Raw genomic sequence first — 25,824 nt, 5'->3', positions numbered from 1 at the left:
AACTCTGCCAGCTCCTATGGAGTTGTAAATACTTAAAAGCAGCTGAAGTACTGTTCAATCCTAGGAGTCATTCTGGGGCATAGTTTTCCAAGAAATGAATCTACTGTGGGCATGCCTGCAGAAATGTCTTGAATTTTGTCTTGGGCTGTCTGTTTCTGGAGGAGGCCAAGTCTGTAAAATGGTGGTATGCATTGTGTCAGTGTCTCCAGACACTACTGCTGTGCTTTTGTCTTTTTTTCATTAATATTTTGGTTGGAAACCCAGATGTGGGAGGCGGGTTGTTGTTTTTTTGTTTTGTTTTGTTTTGTTTTTGAAACCCCAGCTGCTTACAGAATTTTATTTATTCTTAGGCTCTGGCCACAGCAACAGGCTTCCCTTTAAACACCCAGTACCTGGGAAAGATGACCTTAAGCCCCAGGTCCTTTGAAGGGAGGCTCCAGCCAGTCATTTCCCAGACCATGCTGATACAAGTATCTGTTCTGCTTTATATTTCTCTTTGACAGACTGCGTAAATTCTATCTTGGCCCAATCTTCAAGTTTGTTAAAGTCTATTGGAATCAAATATCTTACTTTTGTCTCTTTCTACCTTCTATCTAACTTAGTGTCTACCACACAAGCCATTCTGTTTTGTCATCCAGGTTATTACTGAAAACACCAAATTATAACAAGTATCCAGTCATGGGAATTTCTTCTCTTTTATGAGTGTCCACTGATACTGAGTTCTTAACTGCAGTGCTTTGACCCCATGCTACAGCCAATTTTCAAACATCTAATGGCCTGCTGATCCTGCCCATATTCCCTCAGACCCCAAATGAAAATGCTGTGGGAGATTGTTCCAAAAATGTTCCTAATTGCAAAGTGTAGTGCACTCTTCCCTTGCACATGCAGATTTTCTCTGATCTATAGTTCTGTGATAATTACCAATATTTAGACATCAGCATTTATTTGTTGCCCTCCACCCATTATCAACAGTTAATCATACCCCTTTTATTTCTGACACTTGCTTAGTATCACTGACTCTTGGACACTTCACAGTCTTCCCAAGCTACATTTTTCCAGTGTGTCACTCTAGTCTGTATTAGAAATTATTTCCTTTCATCTAATTTGCTGCAGCAAATAACATTTTTTTGTATTTCCCACAATGTACACTCAGCAAAGTTAAAGCCCCTCCTTTTAATATTTTTAAGATATATTTAATATTATATCTTTAATATTTTTTTTTGCAAGAAGGAATTTCAGGTTTTCAGCCTTCTCTTTGAGACAGGCAACTGCAATTGTATGCACCTTTCTATAAGATAATACTTCTTAGACTTCTGATGGTTACCGTTGCCTTTTTTTTTTTCCCTTATTTTCCTCTTCTTATTACCTGATGTTCTGCACTAAAAGCTAGGCATAAAACATACATGTACAATGAGACTATACCAGTCCTGACAACAGTGGAAGATCTTCTCCATCTATGATGCAGAAACAATCATTGTATACTCATCACACATATAATCATGTGTTTTTTCCTTAATACCTAGTAAAATAGTTGGTTCATTGTCAAGCTATAAATATATAACTTCAGGTTATAGCTATATCCTTTGATATCGTACCCACTGCATGTACATGTTTGTTTTGTGTTAGAAAAAGTTGTCCTGATTAGTAGTTTCACTTACAATATTTTTTGTGCTTATGAGAACTTCCAAAACTGAGTAAAATTGAAATGGAAGAAAATCTGTAATATATCAGGCAGCAATTGAGAAATATTCCATTCTCTACTGAGAATATTTCCAAATTTAATTTAAATAAATAAATTTAAATTATTTTTAAATTAATTTAAATCTAAAGTTAATTTCAAAAACAAAGTTAATTTTGGAACAGACCAGTTTCGTATCTTCTTTGAATTTGGCTGACCTGGTAACTAGTACAACTCAATGTCAATGAGGTATTCCTTTCCCAAGATATGCTGAGTCTGTAGCCCTGTAGCTTAGTTCTTGCCCATGCTCTTTAGAGATCTTAAGAGTAAGAGTAGTCACCTAGGTAAGGAATGGAACTGAGTATTAATCACAGGTGAATTTCCTATTTAACTTCACTCATCATAATAGGTTAGAACTACCTTTGGTGTCTTAAGAAATGACACCTAAGAACATGCACATCCTCACTGCCACTGAAGGGGTAAGACTTAAATTTTCTATATTGATGACCCAGTTTCAATTTACATCTCTGACACCGAGTTAGTATTTGCAATGTGACTGAAACACAAACACACAAAAGGCACTCTTCTGAGCATCTGGGAAAATAGAATCAGGCCTAAGCTCAGCTACCTTTTTTGTTTTGGTTTGGTTTGGTTTTTCCTTTCCAGGCCCCTAGTATTTTTTCTTGCCTTTATTTACCTGCTTCATCTTTTTCTTCTACTGAAAACAAAACAAAGACATCAATGATAATTTTCAGTCTCAGTGAAGGGAGGATAGAAATAAAACATGGTTTTGTGAGGATTTCTCTTTCACAGGCTTTCAAAGCCAGAAAGGACACTTTGATGATTTAGACTGCTGTTTTCCATGCAGACAAAGAGATCTGGGGCTTTGTTCATGAAAAGATACAACCTTGTTTTATTTTCTATTTAGCAAATATTCAGCAATGATGGCCGACAGGGGAGTCACTTCTCCCTAGACTGGCTTTGTTGATTTTCTTTTATCTACTCACATGCAGGATAGAACTGCATGTGATAGAAGGATAGAGGAAAAACAGAACCTGTACTAGATCCCTCTTAGATATTCCAATCACCTTATTTTTTCTGAGTAATTCCCTTTCTTGTACCAACCTTTTGATCACCCGTGGATGCAGGGCTTTTGTTTCATTTTGATTTGTATTGTTATCTAATGTGGCAGTTCACTGAGACTCCAACTAAGCTTAACAAATCCTACAGCCATGGACAACGTGACCACAAAGCCAAACCAGAGTAGTAGCAACTTCTATTTTACAACCAGAAGTTAAAGTGGCAGGAGTACAATTCAGCATTAATCTGCATACACATTTTACAATTTAACCCGGATAACTGCAGTTTGCAAACTAATACTGCAGGAGGTGATCATTTCTCTCCACTCAGCACTGATGAGACCTGTCAGGAGAGTGGCATCTGATTCTTGGCTCCCTGGTGCAACAGAGACATGAACATAACTGGAGTGAGAGCAGCAAATGGTCACAAATATGATAAGGAGATAGGAGGACCATCTGTCATATAAGCAGAGGCTGAAAGAGCTAAGACTGCTCAGCATGGAGGAGAGATGTCTCAGGGAGATTTTACCCATGCGTATAGGTACCTGATGGGGGAGTAAAGGAGACAGAACCAATCTCTTCTCAGTGCTGCTAAGTGACAGGACGGGAGGCATTTGGTAAAAACTGAAATGTAAGATCTACTTAAACATAAAAGTGTTGTTTGTTTGTTTTTTTTTTGGTTTGTTTTTTACTGTGAAAGTGGTCAAATGTTGGAACAGGCTGCCCAGAGAAGTTATAGTGTCCCCCTGCTCGAGCTGACCATGCTTTGACCTTGGGGTTTAGACTAAATAATTTCTAGAGACATTCTCCACATTTCATCTGAACTGTCATTCTACAATCACTGTGGTCTTACAAATCACTGTTATTATCCTCGAGTGCATCCCTGACAGCAATCCTGCTTTGCTGAACCTAAGCAAATATGAAAACTTCTACTAGGGAGATACCTAGATTCTTCTATGATGGAGAGATTTTGGTAGGAACATTACCCTCATATCTCAACTTCTAAGAACTCAGCGAGATGATGGTCCTCAAAGTTATTTTCCTTTCTGTGAATATTTATGATTTCACTTTCTTAGACATTCTTTGTCCTACTTTGAGTGTAGCAGTGCCCAGAATTTTTCCTGAACTCAAGGATTAAAACATGTCATGGCAATGTACATGTGTTGAAGAAAGAAAGCAGCAGTGGCTATCCTACCACTACTCAGCTGCAAAAGAACTTGCTTATATTCTCTTTCCTAGAGATGGCTCACAGTGTTTTTCCAAGTGTCTGGATTAGACCATTGACCATGGGTCAATTTTCTCTTGCATATCTTTAGAACTATGTTTCTTGGCTTATACCAAATGGAAATTCATTTTTCATAACCTTCTAAGCTGTTATATCACTTCAGGTAGTAAACTAGAAGGCAAGATACTTTAATTAGGAAGCATGATGCCCTAACATTCAGTGATGTATTTTTTGTTAGCTTTATTGAGATATATATAAAAGACAGGTCACTTTATCACTGATAGCTCTTTAACATCTTAACTCTTCCATAGTATATAATTTTTTGCAATTGCTGAAACAGTATGTCAAGAAATTTGCAGGAACTTGACTAATATCTCTTGATCTTTTTATGTTTGGGTGCTCACCTAAATGTGTGCAAAAACATCCTTTGTCAACAGAATGGGATGCTTAAATTAAAAGATCATTATTTCTCTTTGTCTTCACCATGCTAAGAACAGTAAATATCATTAGTGTAGTCTTTCAGCTATATTTGGTTAATCAGCTTATCCAGATTGTTTCCCTGTAGTCTGTAAATCTAATATGTCTCAATCTGTCTAATGTCTAATCTGCTTTTCCTCCAGTGGAGCCTACTTCCTGATGGGGGGGGGGGGGGAAAGACAGAAGAAAAAAAAAAAAGAAAAAAAAAGTTTCTTCCTTTGTTATACAGTTGTAGGAAGGATTTCTTATATAGGAATTCTTTTTGTTTTGAACATACTTACATTGGACCTCTCTGCATTGGCATTTTGTAGTACCTTCTGTAATCTACATTAGTACCTCTACTAGTACCTCTACTAGTAGGCAAGGAGGGAAGTCAGGATACATTGTGTGATGATAGTTGGAATTTAAGTTCTGTTTTCAAGAATTAAGGCTTATGTAATATAAGGAGACAAAAGAGATTGGTTAGGGGTGCTGAGCAGGAGAAAAACAAAACCTGCGTTTGAACAGGATGCTTGGAAGGGAGAAAGAGAAATGGGAGAATTTTCTATCTTTGCTGTTTGGTTGAAATCTGGTATAAAATGAGTAACATTTATATACCTGTTTCTTCACATGGAAACTGTAAAAAAAAATAATCATCATCATCAATCATCATCATCAATCATTATCATCTCACTCAAAAACTTCTGCTTCAAGTAATATTGCTTGGCAGTAAGAAATTTCTCTGTGAGGTTGAAAAACTGTTTTCTGTTCCATACTCATTGATTTGCTAAGTTAAGTGCTGAGATGATTATTTTATTTATCTTTCTCTCTCATCTGTAAAACATGTGGGGCAATAACCATGCTATTTTTGAAGTAGATTTTGATTAGTCTCTAAAATCTGAGAACTGTTGTTTTGGTTCAGTGTTGCATTTAACAACTATATCCAGAAAAGCCAACCAGAAAAGCAAACTTGTCAGAGCTACCGACAAGTTGGTTTTATCTGATTAACTGGAAAAATTCACGTCTACATGCAGGGGAGGGAAATAAAACTGTAAAAAAAAATAATAATAAAAAATAAAAACTAACTTTGTCACGCCACCTCATATTTCTAGAGGCCCACCCTTTAAAACTTCTGCAGAAATAATTGGTAAGATGAAGAAAACACTCGTCTCCCAGTAGTAGGCCAGGGATAAGGCTTTGGGCAGAACAGGGCAGGTTTGATGGTTGAGGAACAGGATAAAGTATAAAGGATGATGACACTTAATGCTGGAGGCCAACTGCCAAGAGTTCACGTGTCTCAGACAAACAGGGAACAGGAAAGAACTCGAGAAGTGCGACTCCAAAGAGTCAGCACCAGGAGGAGAGAACTATTTAAAAATAAATAAATAAAATAACACGGACTTATCTAGAACTAAAACCGGGAGAAGTCCAAAATTCTTCTCCTTGCAATCCTCAAATCGGGACCTTCTTCATCATCTTCCCTTACCAAAGCCGAGGCGATCTTTTTCCCTGAGGTCTTGGCTCGGGGCAGGCGCTGCCATCCCCACCCGCCGACATCCTGCGTGGGGGGAGCCCGGCCAGAGCCGCTGTTTAGGGAGCAAACCTCAGAACTGCCCTACCGCTTCTCTCCGCCTCCTATCTCCATCCCTAACCTACAGCCCATTCAAGGGCAGAGGGAGGAAATCGTCTGCTGGTGCTCTGAGGACACATTTGCAAAGAGCAAGCTTGGAGGGAAGCATGCTCCAAGGTGTGCAGGTGAGGGATGGACCTGGAGCAAGACCCGTGTCCGGGGCTGCCCGGCCCCAGCTGCTCCCAGCGTCCTGGCCAATTTGCCTGTACTGAGCCTGACTTGTAGAGATCTAGCCTTAAATCGTCCGAGCTACAGAGTAAGGTACATTACACATCCTCCAGCCTTGTTCCAGAAGTGTGCGTTACATTAAGCAGATCCGAACACCTGACAGCCCTTTTGTGTCACTTACAGCCTGATTCTGCTGCATGGACATCTCCATCCCACCAATCTTGAAAATTACCACAATGCCTTCATTTTACTACTAGCAACGACCTTTCTTGCCTCCATGAACCTCATTCCTATTATTCATTTAGATTACCAGCCTGATATCCCAAAAGCTGTGGTTTCTGTGGATGTGCTCTGGTTGCTTCTCTGCGAATGACATCACGTTCACAAGAAAAGCATGGCAGATTTCACAGCCAAATTCAGGGTGCCATTCAATCTGGCTTTTACAGTAGGGTACAGAAAAGCTTATTTTTTCCTTTCCTCTGCGTTTTCCTCCCTCTCCTTCTCACTTTCAATGTATTTATTAGCTGGCATAAATGCAGACACAGCAATCAAATATAGAACCAAATCAGAATAAGAAAAGGGAAGGTGGCAGTTCATTGTTTTCACTCTAGCTACTCCAATGTATCTCATTTCTCCCTAACGTCATTTCAACCAAAACTACATACTATTAAGAAAAATGTAATGGTATCTTCAACATTTGATCAAGAAAACTAAATATCAAGGCCTTTTCTAGCATTTTACTTGTCTTCTAGAGTCTCAAATGTATAAGTGCTGGAAGAAATGATTTTGTGCTGAAATAGCACACTGATGTTTTGCATGGCAGGTATTTACAAAGTATGGGGCAAAACAATAGGTTTCATCTTAATTTGATCTTCTCAGTGAAGGAGTAAATGTTTGTTTGCATTCTAATTTGAAGCCAATCAAGGCTACTGTCGTCTGATTAAACCCCAAAATACTGATAACAATACGTAGTACTCCTTAAAAATACTAAAAGTATTTAAAGAGAGACAGAGATTTAATTTCTGCTGTCACTTTGCAAGATTTTATAATTAAATGAAAATCAAAGCAGATTCTTATTTATGAGGATTATCAGGAAATTATTTAAATATTATGAGGATTTGTAAAAAAACTTTAAAGACTCTTTAACACTTCTTCTTTAAAGAAGAGTGTTAGGTTTTATGAATCCTATAAAAAAAAAAAGTCCATATGCAAACATCAGTAAGTAAAATGTAGTCTGATTCATTCTGTTCAGAGAGGCCAGAATTCCATTTTATTGTATTTATTTGCGGATAAGTGATGCTTCAGCTTGCTCCATTAATGTTTAAGAATTGTGTGATACTTATTTGTGTATCTATACCTGTTTGACTTTTTTACCCTGCAAATCTGTTTACTGCTGCAAGTTTTAAAGAATAGTAATATAGAGTATTGTAAATGAGACGTTAAGCTATCAGTTTATCCGGAATCTATTTGTATTAACAAGACATTAACAGCTTCGTGTTTATAAACACAAACTGTTTTCTGACCCAATTAAAAATAAAAAAATAATAAAATAAAAATAATAAAATAATCAGAATCCTGCCATTCATTTACAGCACACCACAAAAGACATCGAGCCATGACAAGTTCCAGACAGTTTTAAGAAGTATATACATTCGTCTGAAGGTCTCTTATTTTCCTCAAACATGAAATTCTGTGGAAATACAGTATCCTTAATAGTTTAAGATGTGGTTAAGGGAGCCGATTCTTTATCCATATTCAAAGCTCAGCCATGAAATTGTGTTACTTCCTTCTCTTTGAAATCAATTTATGACAAAAGTATTGAAGCTGCCCCCTCGGTACCTGTTCTAATCTGGAGAAAAGCCCCTAAAGAACACCCCAGCATTATGGGGGAAGTTTTTTAGCTACGAGATTTATTTTAATTTAGAAGGAAAAACAAAAGTTCGCCTTCCCCGGGGTCTCCCTAGCTGCACGACGGGAGGTTAAACGCATCTTTTTTCTCTCATCGTGGGTGTCTACAGCGAGAAACTCCCCCGAATGAAACTTCCCACTCTTCTCTTTACTCCCCGAAGAAACTGGGGTGGTTTCGCGGCAGGCATTTTCTAAAAAATATGAATTTATAACTCCGAAGAAACACAGACTCGGAGGACGAAAAGCTCTTCCTGGCTAACAGTTAGGCGGGCTCTGCAAAGCACCAATCACAGATCACCGCTTCGCTATAAATTCAGGCATCGGGGTTACTGTAGCCCAATTACTTTCTTTTGATTAGGAAGAAGTCTCGGCAGCGATGTCGGAGACCGCTCCCGCCGCAGCGCCCGCTGTCGCGGCCCCCGCCGCCAAGGCCGCCGGCAAGAAGCCGAAGAAGGCGGCGGGCGGCTCCAAGGCGCGCAAGCCCGCGGGCCCCAGCGTCACCGAGCTGATCACCAAGGCCGTGGCCGCCTCCAAGGAGCGCAAGGGGCTCTCCCTCGCCGCGCTCAAGAAGGCGCTGGCCGCCGGCGGCTACGACGTGGAGAAGAACAACAGCCGCATCAAGCTGGGGCTCAAGAGCCTCGTCGGCAAGGGCACCCTGGTGCAGACCAAGGGCACCGGCGCCTCCGGCTCCTTCCGCCTCAGCAAGAAGCCCGGCGAGGTGAAGGAGAAGGCGCCCAAGAAGCGGGCGGCCGCGGCCAAGCCCAAGAAGCCGGCGGCCAAGAAGCCCGCCAGCGCCGCCAAGAAGCCCAAGAAGGCGGCGGTGAAGAAGAGCCCCAAGAAAGCCAAGAAGCCGGCGGCCGCTGCCACCAAGAAAGCAGCCAAGAGCCCCAAGAAGGCTGCCAAGGCTGCCAAGCCCAAAAAGGCGGCGGCAGCGAAGAGCCCGGCTAAGGCAAAGGCGGTGAAGCCCAAAGCTGCCAAGCCCAAGGCGGCCAAGCCAAAGGCAGCCAAGGCAAAGAAGGCAGCGCCCAAAAAGTGAAGTATTGAAGTGGAAATACTTAAACCCAACGGCTCTTTTAAGAGCCACCCACTACTGTCCGAAAAAGAGCTGATACACTCGGTCACCGCGCTCCGCGCCCGCAGCCGTGCTGACCACACGCTGCTATCCGCGTGGGACGGGGCGTTCGGCTGTGGGAAGGACGGGACGCCGAGCTTCCGGCCGTAGAGACTTGGGAAAAATAAAGTTTGCGATCCCTTGGAAAAAGCTTTTCGCAGGCTGGCTTTTTTGAGCACCGCAAGGGGGTGCCTTTGTTAAAGGGACCGGTTAGGGCGGGTATCGCTGTGGGGCGCGCAGGTTTCTCTCAGTGCTTTAAGCAGCTCAGTGCTTTAACCAGCACAGCCCGGTTCCTAACTGCAGCTCCAGCCGCACCTTTTAGGGACCGTAGCCCCGTCGGCACGGCTCCCCCGCCTCCTTGGCAATGAGCTTTCCGCTCGGCAGGGTCGGCGGGGCGCCTCCTAATTTCTGCCTGACCGCACAGCACCGCTTCTAGAGCGGGAGCTGCCGGGGCGGGAGGTGGGCAGCGTTGCCACCTGTCCTCCCCGCAGCCCGAGCGCGGCGGCTCTGCCGGTCGCTGCCCCGACCCGCGCCGGGGCACCTGGAGCCGCAGCCCGGGCGGAGCGGAGCCGAGCTCCCCGCGGCTGTGGGGCTCAGCCTCTGGCCTCTTCTGATTGGTTGATGGGGGGAGCCGCGGCCGCTGATTGGTCGTCTGGGAGAATTCGAAAAGCCCGCGCTGCTGCCGGCATACGGAGCACAGCCGGCGCCAGCTCCGGGAAGCTCATCCTCTGAAAGCCTCCGTCCCGCCTCCAGTCTGTATTCTTTTCTTGGCCTGCGGAGCTAAATGCTCTCTCAAAAAGAAAGAAAATAAATAACCCCGGAATAATCATAAAACTACTACACAAAAAATAATAATAATAAAGGCTTTTTTTTTTAATATATCCCCCCCCCCCCCGGCCAAGAGGATGTGCTAATGAATGTTTTAGGACACCTGTTAATTTCTATTTGTGATCGACTGGTGTGCTTCATTAAATGGAAATCACTTAACAGTACTGCTTGCATTTATTGGAAAAAGATTTATTCTGACATGATGATGTCAACATTTTTAATAGCTTAAAGGTAAAAGATATTGACCAATGATTCCAGAAATTAATCTTCTTAATTAGTGCAAACTCTTTTTGGATGTGCAAAAGCAGTATTTCTTTGTTTTGCTTGTCTATTAATTTACTTTTCAAGTCTATTAAACAGTGTGACATGCTGTGTTAAAGCTCTTTCAGGGAAAACGTGGGTGGCTCTTAAAAGAGCCTTTGGGTTAAAAACAGGATCCGCGGCGCTCTACTTGGAGCTGGTGTACTTGGTGACCGCCTTGGTGCCCTCGGACACGGCGTGCTTGGCCAGCTCGCCGGGCAGCAGCAGCCGCACGGCCGTCTGGATCTCCCGCGACGTGATGGTCGAGCGCTTGTTGTAGTGCGCCAGGCGCGACGCCTCGCCGGCGATGCGCTCGAAGATGTCGTTGACGAAGGAGTTCATGATGCCCATGGCCTTGGACGAGATGCCCGTGTCGGGGTGCACCTGCTTCAGCACCTTGTACACGTAGATCGAGTAGCTCTCCTTGCGGCTCTTCTTGCGTTTCTTGTCGCCCTTCTTCTGGGTCTTGGTGACGGCTTTCTTGGAGCCCTTCTTGGGCGCCGGCGCAGACTTAGCTGGCTCAGGCATTTTGACAGCGATACCCACTCGTGCTGAACAGGAACAGCAGCCAAAATGGCTTCGGCGCCCCGCATTTATAGGGCTGCTATGCAAATACAGCGGCTCTGACTCGTGCCACGCGATTGGGCCCGGGTTCGCAGCCGTTCCTCTGTGTCTATTGGTGGCGGCGCGATCCGCTCTCTCATTGGCTCCTCGCACCGTGCCCGGCACCAGCCAATCACCGGGGTTAATCCCGCCCAGGGAAGGGATAAAAGCGAAGGGCGCGGGTGTTGGGAAGGCTTGCTCGGCGTTCTGTTCGCGGCGTTCGTGGTCTGTGGTTCTGTGCGCTAACAGCAGAGCAATGTCCGGCCGTGGGAAGCAGGGAGGTAAAGTCAGGGCTAAGGCCAAGTCGCGCTCGTCGCGGGCTGGGCTGCAGTTCCCCGTGGGCCGCGTGCACCGGCTGCTGCGGAAAGGTAACTATGCCGAGCGAGTCGGGGCTGGAGCGCCCGTCTACATGGCGGCTGTGCTGGAGTACCTGACGGCCGAGATCCTGGAGCTGGCGGGCAACGCGGCCCGCGACAACAAGAAGACGCGCATCATCCCCCGCCACCTGCAGCTGGCCATCCGCAACGACGAGGAGCTCAACAAGCTGCTGGGCAAGGTCACCATCGCGCAGGGCGGGGTGCTGCCCAACATCCAGGCCGTGCTGCTGCCTAAGAAGACTGAAAGCCACAAGGCTAAGAGCAAATAAGTTCAATCAACGGAACTGCTCAGATTTTTTTAAAGCATAATATAACCCAAAGGCTCTTTTCAGAGCCACCCATGTAGTCAGAAAAGAGTTGGGTTGCTTTCTTTGTGATAGTGCTTTTGGTGTCAAGTGTTTCTTTCATGCTGCCTTTGTTTTCACATTTAAATCTATGCTCTGTAACAGTGTCTTGAAATTTTAGGTTCCTACATAAGACCTGAGATACTTCAATTATGAATCATCCTTATCAACAAAGAAAAGCTGAATATAAACACAGTTTTATACTAGATGCTTTTTTTTTTTCTTGTAAGTGCTTGTTTTATTCAATTTGTTCAACTTTATTGACCCTCTAAATGGCATGTTATGGTCTTATGCTGGGAAAGAAGGGGGGCAAGAGGTAGCTAAAAGGTGGGAAAAACACCAGGGTACATAAGACAATAAGTGAATGACCTGACTCCACATAACTACAGCTAACAATGAGTAAAGGTTTTCTTAGGAAGTCTGTGGTCTTTTAAAAAAGTTTTAACTGTGGCTGTACTTTGTTATATAGGTATTGAACTGGGAATGCCTTAGGGGATATAGCTTATTTTGATCTGGACCCTCAACTAGTCAGACTCAGGCATTAAATCACCAACTGTAGCATCTTTTCATTCAGAAGAAACTAGCACTGATACGTTCCTGTTTTAAGCAGGATTTTCAGATGTGAAAGTCTTCTTAAGTTACCTAACAGTGCATTGCTATTCCTCTGTTACATCAGTTAACAGTGGGCAGCATTACGTGAATAAATCCTATACTTCTCTGGCACAGATGTCACCCAAGAACACAGTGCTAAAGCACTTTGGATTCTCTGATGTGGGTTATTAGAAAGTGGTGGATTCCTCTTGTGAGGGTGTTCCCAGAAGCTGCCTGTGAGTGCAGTGAGGCCATTGCTCTCACCTGTGCAATGGGTCTGTCCCCTCGATCCCCTGAGGAGGAGGAGCAGAGCTGTAGAGGAAGAAAAATACCACCTATAGCAAGGCAAACGCCCCCACACACACACCCCAGCTGTAGCAGAAATGCTCTTTAGGGAGGGCTCTCATATCTGAAGTAGGATATTGTGGATAATTGGTGCAGAGAGACAGAATGGAAGTGAGGCAGAAAAGTGGTTTGACATGGTAGCAGTATCTGTGCTTAATCGTTCTGTTCCACAATGATATAAAAAATGTGTTCTAACATGCAAATTTATTTTATGTTGAGTCTCCAGAACATAGTTCTTTGTGTGTTTGTGTGTTTTGAGGATTGGAATAGCTGGATCAAAGAAATGCAATGCCATAAAAAGCACAGGGGTTGGAGGCATCTGTACCCAGGTGTGTGATCAGATCATGAACAAGATCTTGGACGTAGCAATCAGTTGGAACCATGGGAGAGGACCCCTGCCATTTGCTGCATGCAGGGATACATCCAGCATGGCTCACAGAATTCTTTTTGTCTGACCACCAATTCACTATTTTTCTCTACAATCTCATTCCAAGCACTGCCTATTTCTCTCAAATCTCTTCTCAAATCTGTAATTTTATCCTCTGTAATACTTATGTCCACTTCTAAGCATTCCCTATTTTTGTTCTTAGTTACTAGTGGTTGTACCGGTTGTGATTCCAGTGCTGCCAACACACTGAGGCTCCAAAGCTATGCATCCTGGAAGTCAGATAATTCTGAGGTAAAATGAGTTATCACATAAGAGTTCTGGCCAGCCTTCAGTAGTTAAAGACCAGTGGCTTTCAGGCAAATTATGCTGGATAAAGAAAAGAGGAAAAAAAAATTCCCTCAAACAATGTAGGTTAATTAGATTCATCAGTAACTCTGTAATGCCAGTCTATATATCAAGCCTTAGAATTGCATAGTTTAAAAGCAAAATTAAAGATTTGTGCATAAGTTTTCACCTTTATTTTCAACGTTAAGAATAGAGGCATGCTAAAAAAAATAATAATAAAAATCCCACATCTCTTTAATTTGCATTATTCCAGGTGTAATAGATACAGACACAGACATAAATTGCCACTTAAGCTTTCAAGAAAATCAAGGGTAATTTTGAAGTCATATATAGTTCACTTGTGCTGATTTTTATTTTATTTTTTTTTACTTAGGATGATGTTTGATCCACGTAACACTTAATGTCCTCAAGCCACAGTAAAAGCAACTTTATTAGAAACTACTGAGCAACAATTTTCTTTCTGCCTCAAGTGTTTTTTGTATAAGAAAAGCTGCTGGTCCATGACAGAGCTGGGAATATAACTAAGAGAAACACATGGGAAACACCTGTCTGTGGTCACTACAGACAAGGCAGCTACCTAGGAAGTATGATATCAAAGTATTTTAAATATGCTCCACACCTTGGGGAAAGTGGGTTGCATTAATCAATCTGTAGGCTTCTGGTCTCAGCCTCTGCACCACTGTTCTGCCAGAACACTTTGGAAGGCCATTTTTCTGGTGTTTCAGTGCTTAGACTGCTGGAGGAGAAAGTGACACAAGGATACTCACTGTGCACTAGGAGTTATGAAGAAATTATAACTCTAAAAGAAGAAAATATTTCCTGTAATTCTTTTATGATTTGTTAAGTATTCTGGTGGTGGTTTTAAATGTTTTGAAACTCCACTGCTTCAGGAAACATGTCTAGACACAGAACTTTAGGTATAAAGAACAAAGCAGACACCGTGCAGCCAAATGGTAATTGTTGGTACCAGCCTGGCAGGTCCACCACTGGCATGCCTTCCAGCTGCTTTGTGAATAACTTGAGTTCTTTCTGTTCAGTCACAAGGCAACAAAATGAAAGCTGCTTCTACCAATTCAGGTTGTATGCATTTGGTAGGTAATTCTTCCATTTTCATTTCAATTCAAACTTATTGTAAATAAATTCAGATTGTAGTACTAGTTATAATCATAGAAAAGACTTGTGCTTTCTTGGATACCTGTAAATTAAAAACTGAAAATCTCTGTCATATTGTCTCTCTAATTTAATATATTCTGCCAAGAAATACAATGGAGATGTGGCCCACGTGATGTAAATTATGTTCAGAAATTAAATTATATAAACATCTGTACAAATTTAAAAGGAATTCACTTAAAATGAGGTAGAGAAGTTGGATGTGCACAACATGCTAATAGTATAAGCAAAGGGAAAATGTCACTATCATAGGTTTTATTTAGTGTAAAATAACATTTAAAAATACATTTTAATTTCTGGGCTCTTAAATCTTGACTAATTCATCTACTTTTGAATACAGCCTGACATATTCTCAGAAGCATATGTGACAAGTCCATTAGCAGAGATGTGAAGTAACAAACTTTTTGGCCATGTCAGTTGAAGGAAATATATTTGGTTGTCGGTTTTTTTTTGTTTGTTTGTTTTTCTTCCAGTGGTCATTCAGACACGCTCTGGTTAATGTTTATAACGTTCTTTCGTTTGTAGCTCCAGCCACGCATTAGCGAGCAATTCCCCATTCCGGGGGCAGCTTGGGGGATGGCGGGGAGGAGGAAAGGAGATGGGGGTAGAGACGAGGGCCCTCCTGCGGGACCGAGTAGCCGATTTGCGCCGTAGGAGGCTCAGGGTCGCGCGTTTCCCACCCGAGCTCCCTAACGAGCGTCGCAGAGCGCCTCGCTCCCCGATCCCCTCGCACCGAGCTGCGGATGCGGGCACGGAAGCACCGAACGCTCGCGGCCCGAACTGCGGGGTTGAGCGGACGAGGGGAGCGGCTGCCAGGAGCGGAGCCCCCGAGAAGGCGAACAAGGCGCGGAACGGCCGCGCTCGCACCGAACAAAGGAAACGAGGCCGCGGAAATAGCCCCCGCTGGGCCCCCAGCGAGCGGAAGAGGGAACGGGCGGCAGGGCGGGGCGGCGGCGCCGCGCAGGGCCCGGGATTGGCCGGATTTTGCCGCAGACCCCCGGGCAGGGCCGGGCCGCGCCGGGGAGCCCCGGGGCTGCTGCGGACACGACCCCGAGCCGGGGCACGGCCGGGACCGGGAGGGACCGAGCCCGGCGGGAGCCCGAGCGGGGGCAGCGCGCGGGGAGCTCCGAGCGCGGGGAGCGCCGGGCGGGAGCCCCCGAGCGGGCGAGGCCGCGGCTGAGGGCGAGGCCCGGGGCGGGCGGAAAGCGGCCGAACGCCCGGCTCGGCTGCCGGCCCGCGGGAGGGGAGCGGAGCAGAGGCGAGGGGAGGGGAAGGGAAGGGAGAGAAGGGGAGCCAGGGCGGAGCCTGCGGGGCTGCTCCGCCCCCTCGGCGCCCGCCGCAGTTCTCAACCAGGTCGGACCCCGCCACTTAAACCGCGCCTCGGCGGGGCTGGCGGTGCGCAGTGTGGTCTGCGGGCGGTGCGAGCATGTCGGGCAGAGGCAAGGGCGGGAAGGGGCTCGGCAAGGGGGGCGCCAAGCGGCACCGCAAGGTGCTGCGCGACAACATCCAGGGCATCACCAAGCCGGCCATCCGGCGCCTGGCGCGGCGCGGCGGCGTCAAGCGCATCTCGGGGCTCATCTACGAGGAGACGCGCGGCGTGCTCAAGGTCTTCCTGGAGAACGTGATCCGCGACGCCGTCACCTACACCGAGCACGCCAAGCGCAAGACGGTCACGGCCATGGACGTGGTCTACGCCCTCAAGCGCCAGGGACGCACCCTCTACGGCTTCGGCGGCTAAGCTCCCTTCTCAGACCGTGCACTGTTAAACACAAAGGCTCTTTTCAGAGCCACCCACAAAACTCACCACGAGAGCTGTTAATTACTGCTTTCATTTCATTTAGAGCAAGTCACTATGCTTATAACGTTCAAAAAATAATAATTCTTTACAAACATAAGTATTATGTTTATAAACAGTCCTAGAAAACACATACAGTTCAAATGTTATAGCATGCACGATGTGCGCACTGAGTTCCAATATTACATTTCGTTAGTAAAACGGCAGTATGTATTTCGCTACGTTTTTAAATTCTTGATTTAAAACTACTGACATCGCCGTAACGAGAAATCCATTATTTGTACACATCGTAAAAGGCATGATGGCAACAGATCGGAAGTGCCATTAACTACGTTCCTCTCTTTTGCACCAATAGGAATGGAGTGATTACAATCCTCTAATTTGCATAACGTCCTTATAAATAGGCGAGCAGGCGCCATTTTCGGTGTTGTTGAGGTCCGGTGAAGAGCTCGGAAAGAAAGTTTGAGAGATGCCTGAGCCGGCGAAATCAGCTCCAGCGCCTAAGAAAGGCTCGAAGAAAGCCGTCACCAAGACCCAGAAGAAGGGCGACAAAAAAAGAAAGAGAGCACGAAAGGAGAGCTACTCGATCTACGTGTACAAGGTGCTGAAGCAGGTGCACCCCGACACGGGCATCTCATCTAAAGCCATGAGTATCATGAACTCCTTCGTCAACGACATCTTCGAGCGCATCGCCGGCGAGGCGTCGCGCCTGGCGCACTACAACAAGCGCTCGACCATCACGTCGCGGGAGATCCAGACGGCCGTGCGGCTGCTGCTGCCCGGCGAGCTGGCCAAGCACGCTGTCTCCGAGGGCACCAAGGCAGTCACCAAGTACACCAGCTCCAAGTAAATCAGTTTAATCTAACCCAAAGGCTCTTTTAAGAGCCCCCCAAAATTTCTTACAAAGAGCTGTAATTGCAAGTAAACTGAAAAGGATACCTTTGTTTCTTTTTCAGATTTCCCTCCCCCCCCAAATTTCCTTGTAAATGCTATGATTGAAAGAAATTATGAACCTAGGTAGTATTACATGTATCTTTAAATACTTAATGTATCTTTACAAATAGATACATATACATGTACACATATACATGTATACATATACATGTATCTTTAAATATGTAACTTCTACTTTTTAGTAATTAACAGCTCTCGTGGTGAGTTTTGTGGGTGGCTCTGAAAAGAGCCTTTGTGTTTAACAGTGCACGGTCTGAGAAGGGAGCTTAGCCGCCGAAGCCGTAGAGGGTGCGTCCCTGGCGCTTGAGGGCGTAGACCACGTCCATGGCCGTGACCGTCTTGCGCTTGGCGTGCTCGGTGTAGGTGACGGCGTCGCGGATCACGTTCTCCAGGAAGACCTTGAGCACGCCGCGCGTCTCCTCGTAGATGAGCCCCGAGATGCGCTTGACGCCGCCGCGCCGCGCCAGGCGCCGGATGGCCGGCTTGGTGATGCCCTGGATGTTGTCGCGCAGCACCTTGCGGTGCCGCTTGGCGCCCCCCTTGCCGAGCCCCTTCCCGCCCTTGCCTCTGCCCGACATGCTCGCACCGCCCGCAGACCACACTGCGCACCGCCAGCCCCGCCGAGGCGCGGTTTAAGTGGCGGGGTCCGACCTGGTTGAGAACTGCGGCGGGCGCCGAGGGGGCGGAGCAGCCCCGCAGGCTCCGCCCTGGCTCCCCTTCTCTCCCTTCCCTTCCCCTCCCCTCGCCTCTGCTCCGCTCCCCTCCCGCGGGCCGGCAGCCGAGCCGGGCGTTCGGCCGCTTTCCGCCCGCCCCGGGCCTCGCCCTCAGCCGCGGCCTCGCCCGCTCGGGGGCTCCCGCCCGGCGCTCCCCGCGCTCGGAGCTCCCCGCGCGCTGCCCCCGCTCGGGCTCCCGCCGGGCTCGGTCCCTCCCGGTCCCGGCCGTGCCCCGGCTCGGGGTCGTGTCCGCAGCAGCCCCGGGGCTCCCCGGCGCGGCCCGGCCCTGCCCGGGGGTCTGCGGCAAAATCCGGCCAATCCCGGGCCCTGCGCGGCGCCGCCGCCCCGCCCCCATCCCCCGCCCTCCTCCCCTGGTTCTGTTCTGCGTTGGCCGCCCCGGGCGATGCTTTCGAAACACACAAATCCGTGCCCGGCTGCTGGAGGCCTTTCTCAGACAGACCGAAATAATCTCTGCCCGCCTTTCCCTATCCGACTTCCAGCTTCTTCCTGTCATTGAGTGCCGCGTTTGGTGGGACAGAACTGCTTAAGCCTCATGAAATAGCTTTTTCCTTTTAGAATGTTCCATATTAATATGTTCCATAATTTCCTTCACGTGGATGAGAACGCCTTAGATTTTTTCTCCAGTGCACATATGCACATACCCGTGCTTGCTCAGCCCTTTAATATTTAAGGGAAAACAGAGTATTTATAATAGTCTTGCTCTAATCCTTGGTTTATCTCCACAATATATGTCAATTAAAACTGTAAAGCAATTTATTTTTTCAATGGTTAACAACAGGACTCTGTTCAAATTTTACTTTTATGAGTTAGGGCAGATTTATACATTCTAGTACACTTTACTTCCTGACACAGAAAACATTCATCTGATTTCCACTGAGATAACATTTGTGTGGGGAAAGGGAAGCATTTTGGGTGTAGCTGGGGTTTTCTTTTTTGTTTTTAGCAGCACAGACTTTCAAAAATTTTTACTACAGCACTAGTAAATATTTTTGTGATTTAAAGAGCAATAATGAAATAGATATGTTTTCAAAAAGTGTGAACAATAAAAAATGTTTTCTGTGTTTTTTGTTCTTGTGTCATCTATTTTTCCATATTATTGGCATTCAGTCTTCATATTTTGAGACTTCTTTAATGATCACCGTTTAGTATTATTATTTGGAAAACGGGAAATGTTCAGTGGAAACCACAACACAATCCTGAACCTTTCTTATTTATTAATCGTAATAGGTTCTACATTTCTGTGCTAACAGATTTATCTCTTTCTTTCCCATTCCCACTCCTCCTGCATTCCCAGAAAAGTGAACTCAGCACAGGTGCCCAAAGCAAAAAAGAAGACAAAAATTCTCTCATTCTCTTTTACTTTTTCTAAACACAGAAACAAAAAACACTGTTGTGCTTTCGTTTCTGTTTGGTTTTGTTGTTTTTTATACCTTTGTTGTTAGCTTTTATTTCTTTTTCCATTTCTTGTTTCACCAGACAAAATGAGGATCAAGATTCTTCAGATGCCTTTTCTGAAATTGTATAAATCCATTAATGTAATCAATGCTATAATTTAGATAAATGTCTGACTAGAATTGTGACTACAGCTTTCAGGGAAATGTCATAAACCTTTCGAAATTCTTTTCTTGATAAAAGGTCCTGTTGGCTTTCCAGCTTATTTGTCATCTTAGACACACAACCAGTCAGCTTTCTATTTGATTCCCATGTATAAAATGATGAATCTTAACATGAAGGGATAGATTCTTTCACACATTGGAGTCAGCATCAGGTATGTAATGCACTGCATAAGCCTCTTATATTTACCAAGCAAAACCAACAGCAACTGAACAACCCATGTCAGAACACTCTATGAAGATGTCTATAGGAGTGATGGACACATGAAGCAATTATGGAAACTTATTCCAGGGAGGAGACAGGATGCAAAATGATCTCCTCTGCAATAACAAACATCTAGAGGAGCTCTATGAGGGTCTTGGGGAAGCTGGGTGAGGTCCACTTTACCTGTACTTTACCAGTTACTTTTAGTATCCATTAAATGTTATTTATAATACACTTTAAAAGAATATAAGAAATAATAAAGAATATAAGAAAATAATATAAGAATAAATAATATAAAGAAGAATATAAGAAAGAAAAAGAAACGAGAGAGAGAAAAAGAACAAAAGAGAAAGAAAAGGTGTGCGTGTGTGTCTTTAGAATACAAAGTATCAGCAAATGTAAGTGCTGTAGGCCTCAAAATGCAATGTATTCTCAAATTTCTCTTTTGTGGCCTCCATGCCATTTTTTTTCCAGGGTCATACAGCCTCAGAAATTTTGTAGCCTTAAGAACTTTCTATTTGTGCAAAGAATAAATATTCCAGAATATCTACATATATTACAGATATCTAAAAATGTATAATATGTGTCTCATGTCCTTACAGCATGTAATCAGTATTGACTACTTCGCATTAAGCTGGCTGTTCATTTTATTTCTATGAAGGCTGCACTTGCTTTGCAGCTAGGACATCACAAACTACACTCATCTTCCTAAATAACCAGTGAAACAGCAAGATTTGGCCTGACAGTAATGCAGGCTATTAAAAACATCAGTTGTTCCATGCAGAGTTGGGGTGGTACTTTATCTACTGAAATTTCTGTACTGTATTGTCCTACATTGAGATTATCAAAGTACCCTCAGAGAATAAAACACTGATATCCCAATCATTTTCTTTGGTACCTGTATCATCAACTCTCTTAGACTTTTCTCTCCCAAAACTGGAAGGGTCCAAATACAGGTAAATGAGCATCGTTTATTTTCTGGAAATGTGGCTTTTCATTATAAACAGAACAAAAATTCTGTGTCCCTCTCAGAAGAACTGATGGATAGATAAAAACTCACACAATGAAGGAAAATAGCATTTCAACAAGCAGCATATATTGATAAGGGGAAGGGAAAAAGAAAAAAAGATTTCTTAAATGTTTCAGACACTACATAACTAACTCAAATTGTGGATAGCATTGTTCTTTGCTCAGAAGTCCTCTAATCTTCACGTGACAATGATTTTAACACCACGTTGGTTGACTTGAACAAAGTAACACAGCACAGGTACACTGTGGATCTTATCTTCTCACAGAGTATCAGTATTCTGAGTTCATTCTAAAAATGTTCATCACTCGGCTTATCGCATGTGTCTGAAACGCACTGAAAGGCTTGCATATGATTAGTGACCCTTCCTGAAAGGCTGTTGCACTGAAAAAATCCTTCTCTATTCTATCACACTTCTTATACCATGTCTTACACTCTACATACCTGTAGTAGCACACCTTGGGAATACATTTTTTGTTTAAAATCTGAACACCAAAAATTCTCTCTCATGTCCTCTGGAACAATTACTTCCTTAGTAGCCTCACAGGTTGAAGCTAGTGCAGGCCAGAATTTTTAATAGCTTTGCTGGATCAGTGTGCTTGGGACAACATGCAAAAGTGGAGATACAGTGCAAAGATGTCTGTAAAAATCTCAAATATTCATAATAGGGCAGGTATACAAAGAAATGTCAGAAAGGTCTTTAGAGATGTAGAGTGATGGATCAGGATAAGTGTAAAGAAGCAGTTGAAAAGGATATAGAGCAGACTTGAACAGCTTTGTGAATATTTCGACTGTACTTCATCTCTACATGTGCATCAGTGTGTTTAGCACAGAGGACTTAGCACAGCACAGTACCATCATTGCTGACGTATAAACATGGGGTGATCAGGCCAAGACAGACACATTCTTAATACCCTCCAGTTCCATGATAGCAACTTTACACAGTTCGTGGGTGTGCAAGTCTCCAAGACAATTCTGGAGCTGAAGCCATATGCTGTCACTGCAAAGTGATGGATAGTTCTACATCTGTTATTAATGTTTAAACAGTGTTATGAAAAGAGAAAAAAAAAAAAAAAAAAAACAGGAAGGAAAAGCACCCAACACTGTGTTGTTGCAAAACACAGTGCAAGAACATACAAGGAAGGGAAGGCAATCTTATTTTAAAAGAAGTGATCTCACTCACACACCCTAAAACACACAGACACTCCAAACACCAAGCAAGTTTCCAAGTGGGCAGGGCAGGTTTGCTTGCAGGGACAGGCAGGACCAGGAATGCTAGCAACGTGCCCTCAATGGGTCCCAGGAGGGGCAGGTCTTGCGCTCACTGCAGCAGGGCTGGTGTCTGAGTGCACCTCTTGTGCAGCTGAGAAGCTACCCGAGGTTCTGTTCTTTCCTCTTTCTGCCACATAACACCTCTGTCAATGTTAAAATTTACTCACTGACCAACAGCTGAAAGCCTTATTGCTCTGAGACAGATTGTTATCTTCCTGTCATCTCCCAATTGCTTTGTTGTCCATCCCTTGTTTTATGCTGTGCTTTGTGCAGCCTGAATGTCCCAGAGAAGCTACAAGCAGATATTTGGGGATCTTGATTATCTACTCTATGGGTGCAATTGACTACTGTGTTTATAGCTACTTTTCTGCTCAATCTGGTGCTAGCACGCACGCTATTTTCAGAGTTCTTGGAATATGTATTTTTTTCACATTTCTGAGAAAATGTGAATTCTTTCACATCTTATTTCAGCTATCAATGTTGTGTTAGTACTCACAGGAGTTTGGAAGGCCACTGCTTTTCCCCAAGAAAACATAAGGCTCCAAAGCTCAGCAGCTGCTGAATGGTGAAGTGCACCCCATGTAGCAGTGCTGCTCCATCCTAGCCCTGCACCATCACCCAGGACATTCCTGCATGGAAGTCATCAAGAGTTTTCTCTCACACTGAAAGGGGGTTGCTTAAGGACTCTGCCACAGTGTGGTCCTTGGAACAACAGCTGTGCTAGGATAAATGAGATTAAAGAGGCAAAAAATGTCAAATCTTTTAACTTTCACATTATCAAGAGGGCTCTAAAGGAGACTGCTTACAAGCACAGTTATTTGTATTTACAATGTGGTATATTGTCCTAACCTTTTGAAAAGCACAGAAATGCTTGTTAGACCTAATTTTAGAACTTCCAGGGCAGCGTCTATTTTTCATATAGTTTCAAAACACTAATAGAACTACTTGGTAGTTAGAAGAACTTAGGTTTCAAAGCCAAATTATCACATTAAGCTTACAATTCTCAGCTTCCAGCTGTTCCAATCAAATGTTTTTTTTTTTTGTTTTTTTTTTTTACTGTATTGATTTATGTACTGTGTTCCATCAGTAGGTTTTCTTTTTGTTATTAGTCATTATGCCTTCGGTAACAGCTTCTTATTTTACTATGGCTTCCTAGTAACTGGGAAATAGTGCTTCCTAGAGTTTAATGTATGAATAATATGGAAATACAGCAAGTGTTTGCTCTGCACCTCAACTTTTGTATGTCTACAACACTGAATATGGTTATGCTCAGCTGAAGAGACAGCATAACTTTAAAGCCAGAGAGAAGAGAGAAGGGAAGATGCAGCAAGGCAGAACTGCCCTGGCTGGCAGGGAAGCTGAGGCTGGCAGAGCTCATGTTCAGGCTTCACTCTTCATAGTTACTGAAGACTGAAAACAAAAAAAATAAATGACCCATTTATGTGAGGAAGCCCTTAAGGGGGATTTGCAAATGAAGAGAATGATAGGCTTTATCTTCCCCTACTGGCTTGCAGGAACACAACCATACCACCTCCACATAGATTTTACATTACAATGGTCAATGCAAATGAAAGCTTTATCTCATTTTTTCATATGGAGAAAGCTTCCGCTTAGATCTTTTTCTGAACTAATAAATGTCTGAGGTAGAGCTGATTCATATATTTTGGTTTGAGAAAGGTATTTTGATCAGTCCTTCTTCTATACATTTCTGATAAATGAGGATTAATTTCACCAGGATCTCAGTGGTTATGGTTTATCTTAACCATTGGACTGATTCATCCAAGCAATGATTTAATCCAAACTGTGCCAATAAAAAGTTGTGGATCATTCTCAGTGGGTGGAAGAGCAACCAGAAACAGTCTCACTCATATCTCACTGAGCAACTAAAGCCACATGCAAAAGCACTTTACACGCTAACCAACGGAGTGCAAAGCAGCAGCAGTTTTGCAAGGCAGTCCTCTGCACACAGCCAGCTTCTACCTGGCAGCATTTGTTATCTCCAGCCCTCTCCTAAAAAACTCACAGAAAAGTTCCCTTCAATTTAGGAAATTTCAGCATTAAGTTACCTGTGTGTGACTTGGTACTATGCAAATGCTAAAGTAAAAAAAAAAAAAAAAATTATAGCAAAATCTATGTTGTTTTGTGTTACTGCTGTGCTTGAAGGCAAACTTCTTACCAGATTTATTATGTATCAGACTGATATTCAGGTTTTGAGTTTTGATAGAAATCTATCAATCCCTAAACTAATATATCTCTGGTCAAAAATACATAAGTATTCCCATTACTAGTTCTTATTCATATGTTATGAAAGAAACCTCTTTTCTATCCAGATATGATTTGTTATTTTGTGGTTACTCTCATAGTTAAAGGATTTAATATCATATGCAAACTCATAGAATTCCAGGCAGAAATTATGTAAGGAGGGAAGAGCAAAGCCTATTTCATAAGCTAGTCAGTCTACTGTGGCTTGCCATATCTCCACTACAACCATCTGCAACCAACTGAATTCAAAATCCATTGCTAGTCTCATGCTCTGGAACAAGCTATGACAGATTGTCTTTCTATAGTTTATCTCAAAACTTCTTCAGGATCAAGCGTTACAATTCACAGTTCAAATGAGCTCACCTTTCCTGCAAACACTTGCACTTTTTCTTCCTTCTCTACAGATCGTGTGATAGCGTTTATTATCATTTATACAGGTAGCTCTCACAATAGGAAAGTAATACTATATTTATTAAAAGTCCATGGTCTTTAAAATAATAGAAGGAAACTGACAAAATTTAAAATCAATAAAGCCCATCACCTTTTCTTCTCAAAATTGTTTATTTCATGAGCATGTAAAAATATTCAGCATTTTCACCCAAATTGCTACCAAAATGTAACTATTTTCAATACTGGTTACATAAGATGGTCAATACCCATTACATAGTAAAAATGGGCATTAGTTTACAGTTTAATCTTATCACTGAGTTTATGCTAAATATATTTTGACAGACAGGTAAATAGATCCCTTCTCTTGGTATAATAGATAGTAACGGGAAATGAATTGCATTTCACTAAAACAAATTCCTAAACTCACATCAGCAATATCTACTGCAAAAAAAAATATGTTCCAAAATAGACAAGTCTTATGCCATAAAGTAAGGACAGGGGAGGGAAATCAATAAAAATCACTGTTTATCTTACTTCCCAAAGCAGTCTTCTGAGAGCCATTTCCCCACCCCCCCCCCACCCACTGCTTTAGTGCGCCAAGAGTAAGTATAGAAAATGGCTGAAAGCAAGAAAAAAGCAAGGGAAACAAAATGGTGCATCAAGGAATTTGATTGGTCAGATTTTGCTGCAGAGTCCAAGTCCGTGATACAGAGAAAGGAATATTTCCTGAGAATAAACATATAAGCAGCTAGCAATAAATAAATAAAAAGAGCCTAGGAATCTTACAGTACAAGGCTTCAAAAAAATATTTTTTTCCTCTAAGCAATCCTCCCTGTTTTCTTGTTTATCCGCTTAAGAGAAAGCTGAATTGAACTCAATCCAACTGCCTCTTACAGATACATCCGCTCAAGCGTAGCATTGCAAAACTGAGACTTAGATTTCCTACTCGAATGGAGCAGAAAGCTCCCTGAATTACATAAAAGGCCTACTACACTGAAAAAGAAATAAACCACCATGGAAATACAG

At 43.6% G+C, this 25,824-nt stretch overlaps 6 protein-coding genes across 6 annotated transcripts; 4 read left to right on the top strand and 2 right to left on the bottom strand.

Annotated features, from left to right (window-relative positions):
- The first annotated feature begins 8,483 nt into the window (after positions 1-8,483).
- Positions 8,484-9,405, top strand: LOC137849372 (histone H1.10). Its single transcript, XM_068668936.1, has one exon. It carries the CDS (start codon positions 8,521-8,523, stop codon positions 9,178-9,180), a length of 660 nt encoding a protein of 219 aa, XP_068525037.1. The 5' UTR covers positions 8,484-8,520; the 3' UTR covers positions 9,181-9,405.
- Positions 9,406-10,482: 1,077 nt separating this feature from the next.
- Positions 10,483-10,962, bottom strand: LOC137849371 (histone H2B 1/2/3/4/6). The gene has a single exon (XM_068668935.1). The coding sequence runs from the start codon at positions 10,909-10,911 to the stop codon at positions 10,531-10,533; it is 381 nt and encodes a 126-aa protein (XP_068525036.1). The 5' UTR covers positions 10,912-10,962; the 3' UTR covers positions 10,483-10,530.
- Positions 10,963-11,167: 205 nt separating this feature from the next.
- On the top strand, positions 11,168-13,589 carry LOC137849366 (histone H2A.J). Its single transcript, XM_068668929.1, has one exon. It carries the CDS (start codon positions 11,243-11,245, stop codon positions 11,630-11,632), a length of 390 nt encoding a protein of 129 aa, XP_068525030.1. The 5' UTR covers positions 11,168-11,242; the 3' UTR covers positions 11,633-13,589.
- A 2,341-nt stretch (positions 13,590-15,930) lies between these two features.
- Positions 15,931-16,345, top strand: LOC137849370 (histone H4). The gene has a single exon (XM_068668934.1). It carries the CDS (start codon positions 15,973-15,975, stop codon positions 16,282-16,284), a length of 312 nt encoding a protein of 103 aa, XP_068525035.1. The 5' UTR covers positions 15,931-15,972; the 3' UTR covers positions 16,285-16,345.
- A 31-nt stretch (positions 16,346-16,376) lies between these two features.
- On the top strand, positions 16,377-17,236 carry LOC137849368 (histone H2B 7). The gene has a single exon (XM_068668932.1). It carries the CDS (start codon positions 16,811-16,813, stop codon positions 17,189-17,191), a length of 381 nt encoding a protein of 126 aa, XP_068525033.1. The 5' UTR covers positions 16,377-16,810; the 3' UTR covers positions 17,192-17,236.
- Positions 17,237-17,500: 264 nt separating this feature from the next.
- Positions 17,501-17,912, bottom strand: LOC137849369 (histone H4). The gene has a single exon (XM_068668933.1). It carries the CDS (start codon positions 17,871-17,873, stop codon positions 17,562-17,564), a length of 312 nt encoding a protein of 103 aa, XP_068525034.1. The 5' UTR covers positions 17,874-17,912; the 3' UTR covers positions 17,501-17,561.
- Positions 17,913-25,824: the final 7,912 nt, after the last annotated feature.

Source organism: Anas acuta, chromosome 1 (assembly GCF_963932015.1).
Source record: "Anas acuta chromosome 1, bAnaAcu1.1, whole genome shotgun sequence".
Taxonomy (NCBI): domain Eukaryota; kingdom Metazoa; phylum Chordata; class Aves; order Anseriformes; family Anatidae; genus Anas; species Anas acuta.
Note: the sequence above shows the minus strand (reverse complement) of the source record. Positions and strands in the feature narration are given on the sequence as shown.

What these genes read in the sequence shown, in the direction of transcription:
- LOC137849372 (XM_068668936.1), top strand. Translation starts at nt 8,521, where the DNA reads ATGTCGGAGACCGCTCCCGCCGCAGCGCCCGCTGTCGCGGCCCCCGCC.
- LOC137849371 (XM_068668935.1), bottom strand. Translation starts at nt 10,911, where the DNA reads ATGCCTGAGCCAGCTAAGTCTGCGCCGGCGCCCAAGAAGGGCTCCAAG.
- LOC137849366 (XM_068668929.1), top strand. Translation starts at nt 11,243, where the DNA reads ATGTCCGGCCGTGGGAAGCAGGGAGGTAAAGTCAGGGCTAAGGCCAAG.
- LOC137849370 (XM_068668934.1), top strand. Translation starts at nt 15,973, where the DNA reads ATGTCGGGCAGAGGCAAGGGCGGGAAGGGGCTCGGCAAGGGGGGCGCC.
- LOC137849368 (XM_068668932.1), top strand. Translation starts at nt 16,811, where the DNA reads ATGCCTGAGCCGGCGAAATCAGCTCCAGCGCCTAAGAAAGGCTCGAAG.
- LOC137849369 (XM_068668933.1), bottom strand. Translation starts at nt 17,873, where the DNA reads ATGTCGGGCAGAGGCAAGGGCGGGAAGGGGCTCGGCAAGGGGGGCGCC.